This window comes from Vigna angularis, chromosome 9, assembly GCF_016808095.1.
Source record: "Vigna angularis cultivar LongXiaoDou No.4 chromosome 9, ASM1680809v1, whole genome shotgun sequence".
Lineage (NCBI taxonomy): Eukaryota > Viridiplantae > Streptophyta > Magnoliopsida > Fabales > Fabaceae > Vigna > Vigna angularis.
This window is the reverse complement of record NC_068978.1, coordinates 31,860,912-31,875,898: the sequence shown is the minus strand read 5'-3', so window position 1 is coordinate 31,875,898 and position 14,987 is coordinate 31,860,912. Positions and strand designations below refer to the sequence as shown.

The following is a 14,987-nucleotide window of genomic DNA, read 5'->3' as shown; positions in this document are numbered from 1 at the left end:
AATTTCGTACAAGAATACTATTCAGATGATAGAACTATACGGAATGGAACTAAATACATAATATCATCCTGGATGTAAGTAAGTAACTTCATCTGGTAAGTGTCAATAGAATGCAGCACTACTTGGCTGTAAGTTCTGTTTCAAGCATATAACTCAAAGTTACGGTCTTAGAGATAAGGTTCAACCGATCTTCAAGAATTCACCTTTTGTAGAAAGAAACCATAGGAGATAACTGATTAAGCTCGCACAAGCACTATGTGATCCTGTTTGAAATTTTTGTCATATACGTAACATGAAAGACATAAATGTATACTGTAGCAATAATTTTTCCCTCTGTATGCTTTGATATCCTCAGGCTTATCGAATGACTGAAATTGAGTAGAAAATTTCCCCTTGATTTAAACTTGGGGAGGAAAACCCAGACACAAAAAAAAAGAAAGAAAGAAACTGAAAAAAATCTTATATTTGATGGTACTCAATTCACATGTTTGGCTGGCTGGCTGGCTGGCTGTGGAACACCTTTGAATTCAAATGCCTCCTCCTCCTCCTCCTGCTGCTGCTGATAAAAACAATATTACCTTAGAGGACTTCAATAAAAAGTGATATGATTCATAGTTCTTAACAACAAAATAACAAACAAATGAGTGAACTGTCACCAGTAACCCAAAAACTAAAGAAATCTGTCATTTGTACAGTGAGAAACTACCTTTCAGGTTAACCAGTAATTTTTACATCACCTTGTGAAGAAAAAGAGAATGCACAGGTACAGGTTACACACAAAAGTGATTTTCTTTAATTCTAAACTATCTTGCTTGGTTTCTTTCCAAGGAAACAGTAGATAACTCTAGATACAGTTTCAGAAGAAAACATGGGCACCAGCATGAGGAAATAGAAATGTTATCAGATCAAACTTGACTATACAAATCTGATAGATAACCAATGATTAAAAAAATGAAAGATTTAAAAAATGAAACAGTATACCCACATTGCTATGCAGCTCACTTTCTGCTTAAGCTTAGTTTTGAAAGTACTGCAGCTGCCTGATCACCACCCAGAAGAAAATAAGGATGTCTCAGAGCTGCAGCAGCAGATAAACGTCCTCTTCGTAGGGAACCTCTCTCAGATACAAGCCTTGTAGCTAAGTCCCACCCTCTACCAGATTCACCATCTAGAATTTGGAAGTCAGGCCTGTTGCGAGTATAGTCCCTCCATTTTTTCAGATCATATCCACAGTTTTTTAGTTCCAAGTTGAAATTCTTCAAAGCAGCAGAAGACCTCAAGGATGGAATAGCCATTTGAAGAAGTACAATCCCAGCTGAATACATATCAAACAAATCAGGGCTGTTTAACTGCAACAATAATCACATAACTCCACTTTAGCACTTCCTCAAAAAAACAAATGTGTGGAATAAACAGTACGCGACTAAGATATAAACAAATCTTTTAGTTAATATCTTAACTAAGTCGGAAGATTCTTAACTGAGTCCTCAAATTTTAATTTAAAGAACAATCCTATTTTTGTGAACTGATCTTCGCCAACATGCTGCATGAATGGAGTGAAGTAGTATACCTGCCAAAGGATTGGAGAAAGGAAAGCAGCAATTGGTTCTGGTGGTGGACTTGGTGTTTCTTCTGGGAGTACATATAATTCTGGGGGGCAATAGTCAGGATCCAAAAGGGTACGGTTGGGAATATAATTCTTTCCAATCCGCAAGTCTGTTGCTGCACCAAAATCAATGAGTTTAATCTGCCCTCGTTTAGTAACCACTAAGTTGGCTGGCTTTACATCCCTGTGAACAATGCCATTATCATGAATTTTCCTCAGAGATGTAATGATCTGGCGCAGTATTTGTTTGATGATCAATGCATTTCGTTTTGAAGAGTCAACACCTTGCAGAACACGTCCAAACATCACAGGTTCTAAGTTTGAAGGAAAGTTTCGATCCTTCATGTAATCAGCAAGAGTGCGATCCCCCTGTGACACAAGCAACCTTCCAATTAGTTAAATAAATGGAGAACTAAACGAGACTAAGATGGAAAATTTAATTTATATTTACAAGATGGCATTCAACACCATGAAAAATACTTTTTTTATAAAACTCCTGACTGACAGTTAAATAGGCATGATTAGTTCATCTATGGCTATTGTTGATGCAATAGAAATACAAGCTAGAGCACCTCAAACTTCCAAACAAGCCATTTTCCACCTTTTGTAAACTGTGAATTTGTTTTATCCGCTACAAAACTTCCAAGGAAGTCGGCACATGTTTCGGGAGCTGCTCTAGATAGCCTGTAATTGAACCACTCCTCATAATCACCAAACTCCGCAGCACCTTGAATTTCCACCTTAACCTGCACATCCCATTAATCAGATGCAAAATACCTTTTTTAGACTACATAGTCTAAAAGTAGAAAATGGATATTCAGCAAATCAAGTATCCAATTTACTGGTTTAAACATTTGAATTATACATCTTCCTTCTCTTGATCAGAAAACAAGAGTTTATAATAGAGAAAAAAGACAGAATGAATGAGAATCCTAATCATCAAAGGTTTAGTAAAAAAGTTCAGATATAGTTCTTTAAGCATTCCTATCCAATCAGAATTGGAATTTCAACTCAATATTCTGCATAATAAAGGGATGTGTTGAGAATCAGTAAATTTACCAAAGGTAAAACTCTATCTAAGTTTGTGCATAGAACAAACAAACACCAACATAAGATCACTGTTCTTTCCTTCCTTAAAGAAGTTCCTACAATAGTACCTTTTTAAGAATGACTTTATCCTTAGACTTGGGTTCCACCTGCGTTGTCTTGCCTCTTCCCCTCTTCTGCACCAAATCAACACTCCCACTATTCCCATTCCCATTCTTCGGAACCAAAACACCCGAATAGACAACACCAAAAGACCCTTCACCAAGCTTTTCTCCAACCACAAAGTCACTCCTCTTCAAGTTCCTCCTTCCAACCAAATTGTCCAACCCCAGTTGAAGAGGGGCCAAAAGGTATGCATCAATGGCACCAACAAGCACACCTGGCCTCGCAGTCAGGTAAATCCACGTCAACCCACCAAACACGAGAACCGCCCACCTCTGCATGTCAGATAACCCTTCAGTCACTCTTTCAAACTGCACTATTCCCGATTGGATACTTTGAAACTGGTCCATGCCAACACTGTTCTCCACCAACCCTTTGGCCACATCACCAAACACTGCATGGCACTTTGCAGAGTTGCTCTTCAAACGGTGGTTTGAGTTTTGCAAGAAAGAAGCATTGTTTGGAGTTGTGAGCTTCATGGAAGAGGCCATTTGGCTGTGTTTGAGCGTGGAAGTAGCAGTTGGAGTTGGAGGGAGCAGAGAAGCCATTGGATGATGATGCTTCTCAGATCAGAGGCACCACTTTTGCCACTTCTTCTTCTTCTTCTTCTTCTTCTTCTTCCTATTCATCCATTCTTTCTCTTGGTCCAAATTTAATGCCTCATCCATCGTACTTGGAGCCACAGAAAAATATTAAACACGTGTAACACTTTCTTTAGATTATGGAAAATAAATTTTTTAAACTTATTTTAATACAATTTATGATCTTAATTCATCATAAAATATGCTCAATTTAACAATATATTTGTAAAAAATAATATACATACATTTGTTTAAATTCAGTCTGAAATTTATAATATTTTAAAGTAAAATGCGTTTAGTTCCTCTATATTTTGCTTACAATTATTCTTATATTTTATCATTTCTCTTTAAATATTATCTTTGATGTTTTTTTTTCTTTAACTATGAATACCCCGTGATCTTAAATTCTACACAACAAAATATATTTGCCGACCATAAAAAAAATTGAGTGACAAAAAACATCATTTATTATTTCCTTTTCTCTTTCTTTAAGGTTAAAAGTAATACTTTTTTAGAATTTAAGTATGAAGGCCGATCTTCACTTTAATTAAAATTCTTTATAATAATATAAACATAAATAAATAATTCATTTTAATTTTATTAATGTTTCAAACACCATCATACTCATCACATAGATGTTGTATTCTTGCTTGTATTTTTCTTACATGGAACATGTCTTACTATATATATTGTTTATAAAAATGTAACAAAAATTATTTTTCAATATCATTTTAAAATAATGAATAATTAAAAAAATATTTTCTTGAATAATTAAAAATAAGGTTTGGTGGGAAACGGAATTGGTGGTTCTCCGATTCTTTCTCAATTGCCAAACTTTAATCTTACAATTTATTTAATATTATCATTTTAATTATTACATTATTGTATTATTATATCATTATTAATTATTATTATCATTATTGTTATTTGTTAATTTGTTATTACATTTTTATACTATTCGTTTTTTAAGTTATTGTCTTCCAACTAACGGTTTTCTTTAGCCGTTCCGTTCCATTCCGCGGGGAAATTCTCTCTGCGTTACCATTTCATTTGCATTTGCATTTTCACCTCGATCCAATCCCTTTCCTCTTCTCCTCAATAGCACACTGTGTTTGTTTCTTCAAGGTCAGGTTAGGGTTCCTTTCTGTTTTGGTTTCTACATTTCTTCGTTCATTTGCTTATTGTATGATTGTTGTTGTCATCCTTCAATTGAATGGTTTGTTGTTGTTGCAGCAGGAGGGGGAGGGGGAGGAACAATCGCCAACATGGATGCAATATGCGGTGCAATGAAATGACATTATTTTTCTACCAATGTGGGCTTAAAGGCCCATCACGTTGCATCATTTGTTTACCTTTTTGCTATTTGGTTGATTTTTAGATTGCAAGCAATACAAGAAGAGACAAGAAGAGGGTTTGTTGTTGATATTATTCTATTTTGAATCTGGTTGGAATTGTATAGCCTTGTTCAGGGATTGGCTTGCCAATGTACTGAACAAGTTTTGAATTTGAGTGCACCGCGTCAGGGGGGGATCGTGGAGTGCTATGGAACGTAATGCTCCAAACATTCCCCCCTCTGAAACTTCCCATCCTCGCCGCAACAGGGTTCGTCCCAAAAGCAGCGTCCAATTTGATGATAATACCCTCTTTCATTATGACAATGGCAACGTCATCTATGTTAATGATCCCACCAAGACTAATGAAAAGTATGAGTTTTGTGGGAATGACATCCGAACCAGCAGATACACTCTTCTCAACTTCTTGCCCAAGAATCTGTTCATTCAGTTCCACCGGGTCGCTTATCTCTATTTCCTTGCCATTGCTGCCCTGAATCAGCTTCCTCCACTAGCTGTTTTCGGCCGAACCGTGTCCCTTTTCCCCCTATTGTTTGTGCTTTGCGTCACTGCTATCAAGGATGCCTACGAGGATTGGCGCAGGCACAGGTCAGATTGCTATGAAAACAATCGTGAGTGTCTGGTTCTTCAATCGGCTCAGTTCCGTTCTAAGAGATGGAAAAATGTGCAGGCTGGTGATGTGATTAAAATCTTAGCCGATGAGATGATTCCTGCTGACATGGTCTTGCTGGGGACAAGCGATCCTAGTGGGGTTGCTTATATTCAAACAATGAATCTGGATGGTGAATCGAATTTGAAGACACGGTTTGCCAAGCAAGAAACAGTTTCAGCGTTTTTGCAAGATGCTTGTGCTGTCTCTGGAGTTATTAGATGTGAACCACCTAATCGGAATATCTATGAGTTCACTGCCACCATGGAGTTAAATGGCCATAAGATTCCCCTTAACCAGTCAAACATTGTTCTGCGTGGTTGCATGCTGAAGAACACGGATTGGATAATTGGTGTTGTGGTCTATGCAGGACAGCAAACAAAAGCAATGTTGAACAGTGCAGCTTCCCCTTCCAAGAGAAGCAAACTGGAAAGTTACATGAATAGAGAAACTTTGTGGTTGTCAGTTTTTCTTTTTATCATGTGCGCAGTTGTTTCCCTAGGGATGGGTCTCTGGCTGGTACGCCATGAGCATGAGCTTGATACCTTGCCTTACTACAGAAAAAAATTCTTCAACAAAGGGCCAAATGAGGGAAGGAAATACAGGTACTATGGGATAACAATGGAAACTTTCTTCTCCTTTTTGAGCTCTATTATTGTGTTTCAGATAATGATACCAATATCTCTATATATCACAATGGAGTTAGTTCGATTGGGCCAGTCATACTTCATGATAGAGGACAAGGATATGTACGATTCTAAATCTGGATCAAGGTTCCAGTGTAGATCATTAAATATAAATGAAGATTTGGGTCAAATACGCTACGTGTTTTCTGACAAGACAGGAACTCTAACAGAAAACAAAATGGAGTTTCAGAGAGCCAGTATTCATGGAAAGAGCTACGGGAGCTCCTTGCATACAGATGATGAAAGTACAGGTATTTTTTTCTTTATTTGAGCTTCACTTGAGGTCATTATGTAATTCCAGTTTGCTTAAAGGTGTGGAACGATGCGTTGATCTCTGTCATGCTGATATAGTTTGAAATTTGCTGAAAAGCTTTGTGTGTTGCACTGAGATCATTAGAAAAATTTTGGTTTTCATGGAAGTTTCAGTGGTGCGCTAGTTTTGATATTTTTGGTATATGACAATGAGTGCTTTACTGGTGCCCGTAAAATACACCACCATTTCCCAGTAGCACGATGTTCTCTTGGGCTTTCATTTTCTGTTTGTTTACCTAAATAAATCCTGGGATTGACCTGTGGAATATGTTTCATTCATATCTATAGATCTGTATATATGTAGGACTGACTTTCTGTCTCGAAATTTCCGCCTCATCTTAGACTTGTCTGATGAAATGTCCGTACCCTTCAATAAGTTTTTCTATCATCCACCATTTGATTATGTTGTATGTTTGAGCTGAATGACTACTTGATTTCTCTTTAGAATCATCTATAAGCTTATGATGCAATGAAAATTTGATGGTGAATATGTGTATCACAAACCGAATTTTGGTAATGTTTTGCAGAAGCAGCAGCCAATAACAGTAAACGAAAATGGAAACTCAAATCTGAAACTCCTGTTGATTCTGAACTAATGGCATTGTTGCGGAAAGACTCAAATTTAGATGAAAGAATTGCTGCTCATGAGTTTTTCCTCACATTGGCTGCTTGTAATACTGTGATCCCCATTATCAGTAGTGGTAAAGTTTCCAGTTGTGGAAAAGATGAATCAAATCATGAAATAGAAGGTATTGATTACCAGGGAGAGTCTCCTGATGAACAAGCTCTAGTTTCAGCTGCATCTGCATATGGATATACTCTATTTGAGCGAACATCTGGAAATGTTGTTCTTGATGTCAATGGTGAGAAACTCAGGTAAATAGCGACTTCCATTTGGCGCGAAACTATATGTTTTGCTTTCCAAATGTTTTTGGGCTTTTGTATTTAATGAAATTGACTTTTATTTACATAGCATTTAGAAATGCAGCCTTTTATGTTTTGTGTGGTTTATATTCAATTAATCATTTCTGTGTGCATTATTGTAGGTTGGACGTATTGGGCCTGCATGAGTTTGATAGTGTGCGAAAGAGGATGTCAGTTATTCTCCGGTTTCCTGATAATGTTGTTAAGGTGTTGGTTAAAGGCGCTGACAGTTCAATGTTTAGCATTTTAGCTCCTGACAAAGAAGGAAACAACGGAATACAGCATGAAACTCAGAGTCATTTAAGTGAATATTCTATGGAAGGTTTACGAACTCTTGTAGTTGGTTCCAGGGATCTTTCAGATGCTGAATTTGAGGAGTGGCAAAACATGTATGAAGATGCAAGCACTTCATTGACTGATCGAGCTGCAAAACTACGTCAAACAGCGGCTCTGATAGAATGCAACCTAAAGCTTCTCGGAGCAACTGGAATTGAGGACAAGCTGCAGGAGGGTGTGCCAGAAGCCATTGAGTCCATGCGGCAAGCTGGAATCAAGGTCTGGGTTCTTACTGGTGATAAGCAGGAGACTGCAATTTCAATTGGTCTTTCTTGTAAACTTCTGAGTAGAGATATGCAGCAGATCATTATAAATGGCACTTCAGAGGTTGAGTGCAGAAAGCTCTTGACTGATGCTATAGCAAAGTATGGATTGAAATCTTCAAGTAGAGAACATCAGAATCTGAAGTGCAAAACTGATTCTAGACATGATTGCCCTGATATTCACGATAATACAAAATCATTGGGCTTGCCCAAGTCAAATGCAGGGAAAAAAGAAGGAACTACTGCTCCATTGGCACTCATAATTGATGGAACCAGTTTAGTTTATATTTTGGAGAAGGAACTGGAGTCAGAGGCAAGATTAACCTTGCTCACTTGAAATTTTCATTAGGAATATTTACATATATTGGAAAACTGAAGCTTAATTTATTTAAGTGCTGTTTATGTTGGTATCAATAATTTCATGGCAAATATTTACTGTTTTCCATTTTCCTTTCTACAGCTTTTCAAACTTGCAACTTCCTGTACCGTTGTGCTATGCTGCCGTGTTGCACCCTTGCAGAAAGCAGGAATTGTTGATCTGATAAAAAGCCGCACAGATGATCTGACATTAGCTATTGGTGATGGTAAGTTCTTCATAATGATATGAAATTAGTATACTTTACATTTGTACTTTTTTGGGTGCCCGAATCTGGCTAATAGTTGAGGTCATCAAGATTCTTTTGCATGTAACTTGTTATTTGTATGATCAGATGCATTTAAAACGAAGATTTTCAGTGTCTAACTTATGACCTCTTCTGTTTGTGTTTTACTACTTTGGACAGGGGCAAATGATGTGTCGATGATCCAAATGGCAGATGTTGGTGTTGGAATATGTGGGCAGGAAGGGCGCCAAGCTGTGATGGCATCAGATTTTGCCATGGCACAATTCCAGTTCTTGAAAAAATTGCTTCTGGTTCACGGACACTGGAATTATCAGCGTGTTGGTTATCTTGTTCTGTACAACTTTTACCGCAATGCTGTCTTTGTGTTGATGCTATTCTGGTATGTATAGCTTTCTTTTCATACTGCTGGTTGACTTCCACCTATTTATTCAATATAATTAGTCTTTCTTTTAACTTGTTGATTCATTCCTGTGCTCAGCATATATACACATATGTACATACATATACATATGTACATATATATATATATATATATATATATATATATATTTTGTTATTTGTTCTTTAAATATTTGTAGGCTTGAACTTGAACTTGAAAATTTTCCTTTTCATTATTTTTCCTACATCAACTGGGAAAAGGAATTTATCCAAGTTTGTATGTTAACACTTGTCAGTGAAGTTCCCCATTAAGAATAGTCTGCTTCTGGCTGTATGCTATGCTATCCATGTTCAAATTTGTAATATGTTGGAGGATGTATTGCCAATTCTTTGGCTTGGTGGTAGAAGTAATTTAGTTTTACATAATGAGATTTTATAAAACTTTTATTGATTCTATCACGGTGTCTTCCTTGTCCGTAGGTATATATTATGCACTGCTTTTTCTACAACTTCTGCATTGACAGAGTGGAGTAGTGTATTTTATTCTGTTATATACACATCTATCCCCACTATCATTGTTGGTGTGTTGGACAAAGACTTGAGTCATAGTACACTCTTGCTGTATCCAAAATTATATGGTACAGGTCACAGGCATGAGGCTTACAATTTGCAATTATTTTGGATTACAATGATTGACACGTTATGGCAGAGTCTTGCTCTCTTCTACATTCCCGTATTCATCTATAAGGACAGCACAATTGATATATGGAGCATGGGCAGTTTATGGACAATTTCAGTTGTTATCCTTGTAAATGTACACCTGGCTATGGACATTAACCAGTGGGCACTGGTTAGTCATGTTGCTGTATGGGGATCAATAATCGTTACATATGGCTGCGTGGTGATATTGGATTCTATACCTGTCTTTCCCAATTACGGGTTAGTCAAAGTCTTCCTATTAGCATACTATATTTTAGATTAGTACTGTGGGATATATAGCTAATGTGCCTCTAATAATTTCAGGACTATTTATCATTTGGCAAGTTCCCCTACATATTGGATGACAATTTTTCTTATAATAATCGTGGCATTGCTACCTCGCTTTTCTTGCAAAGCCTTTTATCAAGCCTTTTGTCCTTCAGATATCCAGATAGCCAGAGAAGCTGAGACAATGACAAAACAGCATGATAATTTGCAACCAAAGTGTCCAGTTTCCAAATAACTCGAGTTATTATCAATCTTGTAGAAACTAGAGAATCTCATTGGAATGGTTTCCACTGTAATTTTTCCATCACATTGCATTCTTGTGGAAGTTGGCTGTACAAGTGACCAGGCAAGTGTATGCTTTCTCTGTTTAATCCAAAACATATTTTGAATGGTGTTCTTTTATAGTTATCTATTGATATTTTATTTAATTTCATTGAACGCAGTGGTTTTCAAAAACGGAGAGTGAATTTAATAGTTTTAGATATGTATTACTAATAGTCCAAAGCTATCTTAGAATAAGTAGTTAAGAGAGACGGAGATCTCTCAATGGTTTATGATAGCGCTTTATCCCTAATGACGAAATAGCAATGCTGTTACTCAGATTTTATAGAATTTAGAAATTGTATCTTATAGGCTTTTAGGTACTGGTCCTTGAGTAGCTAATACTCAACGGTGTCAAAATATAAGGACCAATAATTACCAATAATAGCATCTATAGGTGTGACCAAAAATCATATTTATGGAAATTGAGGACCAAAATCTTCGTTAAATATTGAATTTACGATTTGATTTTTTTCGTCAAAATTTGGACAAATATTCAACATAGATAAGGGAGATATTATTTTGGAGTTTTAGGGGTAAAATGAGAGCTCTCTATAATATTTATTTGTAGCATTATATTTAGATATTCTTTATACAAAACTCTGTACTTTGCTGTCTGTCTTTTTTTTGGGACTTGGCCTTCAATAATCATTGGTATCAGATAGTATGCTGAACCTCTCTGTTTTTTAGTCAGCTATATATTCCTCTCTTTGTAAGATGCTTAAGATGTAATAATTCAGTTACACTTTCAGTTGCAATTGTTAAAATTCAGTTACATTGTCTCTCTTTTACTTTTTGATATTCAAGTAGTATTTTTTATTTCTTTTTGTTTCTATAAAGGTTTAAAAGCTCTTGTTGCATGTTGCAACTTCATTCAACTCAGCCTATCTATCAAATGGCACCATGAGCCTTTGATTTGGGCAACAGTCAGATGAGTATATTATAATTGCCTTGGGAATAGTTTTGCATGAAAAAACAACGATGGATTTGATGGGTGGTTCTCTCTCATCAAAATGAATCTTCAAATTTAAAATATTCAATTATATAATTTCTGAAGGGAGAATGGATATCATTTGGCAGCAACAAGGATTCCTCTCTGCAATACGAGAATTTATTAATTTGTTAACTAAAAATCTGGCTTGCTTTGGGTTCTGTACTGTTGGTCAATCTTATAGAGGAATCTCCCATGGCACGGAGTTCTCCCCGCACTAGAAAAACCAAACTTTGGCATTTTGAGTTCTTTGACAACATAAATCCCAAATTTATGCTCGATGTATGCGACTCTGCAATGCTTATCCACACTGTCTGCATTGTTTACTGCTAAAATATCCTGTGGCAATGAAATTTGGACAGTTATTTAAGCTATTTTGGTTAAGAATGGTTTTTATTGGACGCTTTCTGAGATGGTTTTTGTTTACATTTGCCAACTCCTTGGATGGTCATGGGTTTAGCAAACAGTTGAGGAAACATGTATTCAGTTTATGTTTTGTAACTGACAAACGAGTTAAAAGCTCAGCATTGAATGTCACCAATTGCTATTTTCTACTGTGTTATTTTCGAGTGACTTTTATGGTTATTGTACCAGAATATATATATATATATATATATATATATATATATATATATATATATATATATATATATATATATGCATGCATATGTACATGGATGAAGATGGAAAAATGTTGTGCTGACCCCTTCTTTTACAGAAATAAAATAAGCACTCTTGTCAAGTGTTTAGGTCCGTTTGTACTTGGCCCTAATCTTTTGTGAGGTCAATTCTTCAGGTGAGTAGCATCAGCAAATTGCAACAACTCAAAATAGGTGCTCATCCTGCACAGTAATCAAGTATGTCGTGGGGAATCACATATGAAGCCAAGCTTAGTAAATGCATCACATAATGAAGGGAAAAGGGAGAGGAAGAATGAAAGAGAGTTAAAGAGGAGAAATGATACTTTCACCCACAAATTTTTTACATTAATTTCACACTACTTTTCCTAATTTTTTTACTCTCTTTGTTCTTCTAAAAGTATAAAAATTTACTTAATGACTTGTTAAATAGATACTCAGCAGTTGATTGTGGGTGAAATCTAAAAAATGGGGCATGGGCATCATGATCATGATCCACTTGTTTGAGAGAATGGTTACTGTACAGAGCAACCAGATGTACAAAAGTCATGTAAAAATCAAGCTTGTATTATCCTTATAATCCCCTTTTTGAAACGGAAAAGAAAAAAGATAAACTGTCTCAACAAAAGATAAAATAAAATAATGCAATTTTCTGCAATCCGTACAGTCCCTTTTTCCAGTTTATAGTCAAACCAACAGACAACCCTGCAAAATGCTTCACTAAGACTGCAAGAGGCACATGAGAAATCAAGTCTCACTCTTTGTTCTGGAACTGAGCTACACTGAAAACACCAAGCAAATTCATTTATTCTGTTTACATTCTTGTGCAACACTTCTAACAAAACTAACTTAAACTTTATAATAAATGTTTACTTATAGATCTAGAAGAGAAGTATGTACAGATATGGTTCTAAAACGAAGATTGACAAAGCGTCCGCCCGGTCCGTAGCAGTTTCGTCGTCCCCCGTCCGCCTTTGTCGTTCGTGATCGCCCGCCCGCCTTCGACAAGTAAGTTTGTGTTTTAACAGGATCCTCCTGGACCAAAACATCCGAAACACTAATAAAATCACGAATATAATTTGTTGAGATGTGTAAATTACTATTCTTAACAACTTATATGGTGTGTGTTGTACAAGTTTGTACGATACAACAAAAACTTCTTAAAAATATTTTAGAATCTCATAGAAACTCTAAAGGGGTATAAGAAAAATTCGAGATTTTACTAGAAAGAAAGATAAATGAGAGAAATGAGAGAATGAGAGATGAGAGAGTTCTTTTTTTTGTGTATTCCTTGGAGTGAATAAAATGCACTACTTATATAGCTAAAGGGAGCCACGATTCCCACTGATTAAGGAGAAATCTTGTAACTTAAGGAAGAACGCAACAGCCAACTCAATTCTCAGCCTTGCAAGAAGAGAAGCAACCTCCACTTGCGGAAGAAAACTGAAACGACACTTTCGGGAAGAAAAAATAATGTCAATGTTTAGAAACAAGATATTTTTACAATATTATATTCAATTTTTATCCCGCATATTGCAAAAGATAAGAAACAAAGATTGAAAAAGAGAAAAGAAGAAAATTTATTGAGTTTTATAAGACATAATGCATGAGAGCTAGTGTAACAAACTATATTAACCAGTCCTAGATCGAGAAACTTAACACACAGTATAATTAATATAAGACGCTATATAAACCAAAGATACTTGAATATGTTAGAAGTTTATCAATCACAGTACACCTCTACAATCTTTACTGTTATCACTCCAATGCGTTTACTAAGCGTGCTTACTCGATGTTCATAAATACTTTAGAAATCAGGCCATCTTATCAAATGAGTGTCAACCCAATATATCTGGATATGTCTCTTCCTTCAAAACTTGCAGTGCCCAGCACCCCTTGAATAATCTGAATAATGTATCTAATTACTTTAATATAATAATTTTACTTTTTTCTTTTCTCTCTTCCTTGCACAGCCGTTCCGGTTCTCCACTTCTCCTTTCGTTTGTTCGTTTTTCTTCATCTGCTCCTTCTCCTCCATCTCTGCATTGACACCATCAGAGACAATCTTCTTGATGGCTGACGTGGCTCCAATTTTTTTTTATTAATTTTCGGGATGGGTATTCCGTATTCTGGATTGGTTCTTGGAAGAAGAAATTGAACATTGAACATATACTTCAGGATGTTGTTTTCAGAATGTACAAGATAACATCACTATTCTAGATTTTCTTTTTTATCTGGAATATTCCTCTAACACTTCGTGAAACATCAATCCGGAAACACATATTCCGGACTCCGAATTCCAATAACCTGAACTTCACCATTTTGAAACGTAAACCACCATGAAACACCAACACGAGTTCCACCACACCTATGTTACCAATAAGGAGTATTGGTAAATCTTGAAGAAATTTGTTTTGATGATGCTACAAGAAGTTTTAGTTGAAGAAGATATTAGAATTAGTTAAAAGCAATTTGTAGAAATTAAATGTAGTAGGAAATTCTTGTAAACCTTGTAAACTTGCATTTTTAACTGCAATAATCGATTATGGAATGACAATAATCGATTATCACAGAGTCATACAGGAATAATCGATTATCACTTCATATAATCGATTATCACATTTTGAAAACCCTGTAACGGACTTAAATAATCGATTATCACTTACAATAATCGATTATTCGTGGCAGTTGAGACTTAACCTTAGATATTCATAACAGCTAGCAATATATTGGGTTTCTGTGAAGATCAATAATAACGTTGTTGAACAGAAGCTCTTGTAGAATACTGTTTGTTAGAGGAAGTTATCAGAAGCTATAGTTCAAGTTCCCTTGCTTGGTCTCGTGAACAGGAGAGGCTCGTGTGTCGTGTGTCGATAGTCGAAGCAAGCTCTCTTCGAGTTAGCAAGGTGCTCTGCCTGGTCTCGTGAATAGGAGAAGCTCGCGTTTCGTTTGTCGATATTCGGAGCGTTTCTCTTCGAGTTGGCAGAGTGTTCTTCTTCCTGTTCGTTCGTCGAAGGAAGGTTTATTTATCTGCTTTATTCACTATTAGTTGTAATCTGTGAAACCATTTTTAGTGAAAAAGGTTAATCACTATTTATAGTGATTAACGACTGGACGTAGAATCTTTTGAT

The 14,987-nt window shown here is 36.0% G+C and overlaps 2 protein-coding genes across 9 annotated transcripts; one reads left to right on the top strand and one right to left on the bottom strand.

Moving 5' to 3' along the window:
* Positions 1-44: 44 nt before the first annotated feature.
* Positions 45-3,455, bottom strand: LOC108347537 (serine/threonine-protein kinase STN8, chloroplastic). Of its 3 annotated transcripts, none has more exons than XM_017586844.2 (5): positions 2,764-3,455; positions 2,179-2,352; positions 1,571-1,975; positions 986-1,349; positions 45-559 (listed from the first exon to the last, which is right to left on the bottom strand). In XM_017586844.2, exons 1-4 carry the CDS (start codon positions 3,361-3,363, stop codon positions 999-1,001), a joined length of 1,530 nt encoding a protein of 509 aa, XP_017442333.1. In that variant the 5' UTR covers positions 3,364-3,455; the 3' UTR covers positions 45-559; positions 986-998. The 3 variants fall into 3 exon arrangements, with proteins under 3 accessions (XP_017442333.1, XP_017442334.1, XP_017442332.1); XM_017586845.2 differs by having other exon boundaries at positions 45-553; XM_017586843.2 differs by having other exon boundaries at positions 45-556; positions 2,764-3,454.
* A 943-nt stretch (positions 3,456-4,398) lies between these two features.
* On the top strand, positions 4,399-12,430 carry LOC108346833 (phospholipid-transporting ATPase 1). Of its 6 annotated transcripts, none has more exons than XR_008245247.1 (9): positions 4,399-4,521; positions 4,633-6,334; positions 6,923-7,271; positions 7,442-8,231; positions 8,379-8,502; positions 8,701-8,920; positions 9,400-9,858; positions 9,943-10,252; positions 12,015-12,430. XR_008245247.1 is itself a non-coding variant. In XM_052868374.1 (8 exons), exons 2-8 carry the CDS (start codon positions 4,939-4,941, stop codon positions 10,139-10,141), a joined length of 3,537 nt encoding a protein of 1,178 aa, XP_052724334.1. In that variant the 5' UTR covers positions 4,399-4,526; positions 4,633-4,938; the 3' UTR covers positions 10,142-11,782. The 6 variants fall into 6 exon arrangements, 2 of the variants coding, with proteins under 2 accessions (XP_052724334.1, XP_052724335.1); XR_008245249.1 differs by having other exon boundaries at positions 4,630-6,334; XR_008245246.1 differs by having other exon boundaries at positions 4,399-4,526.
* Positions 12,431-14,987: the final 2,557 nt, after the last annotated feature.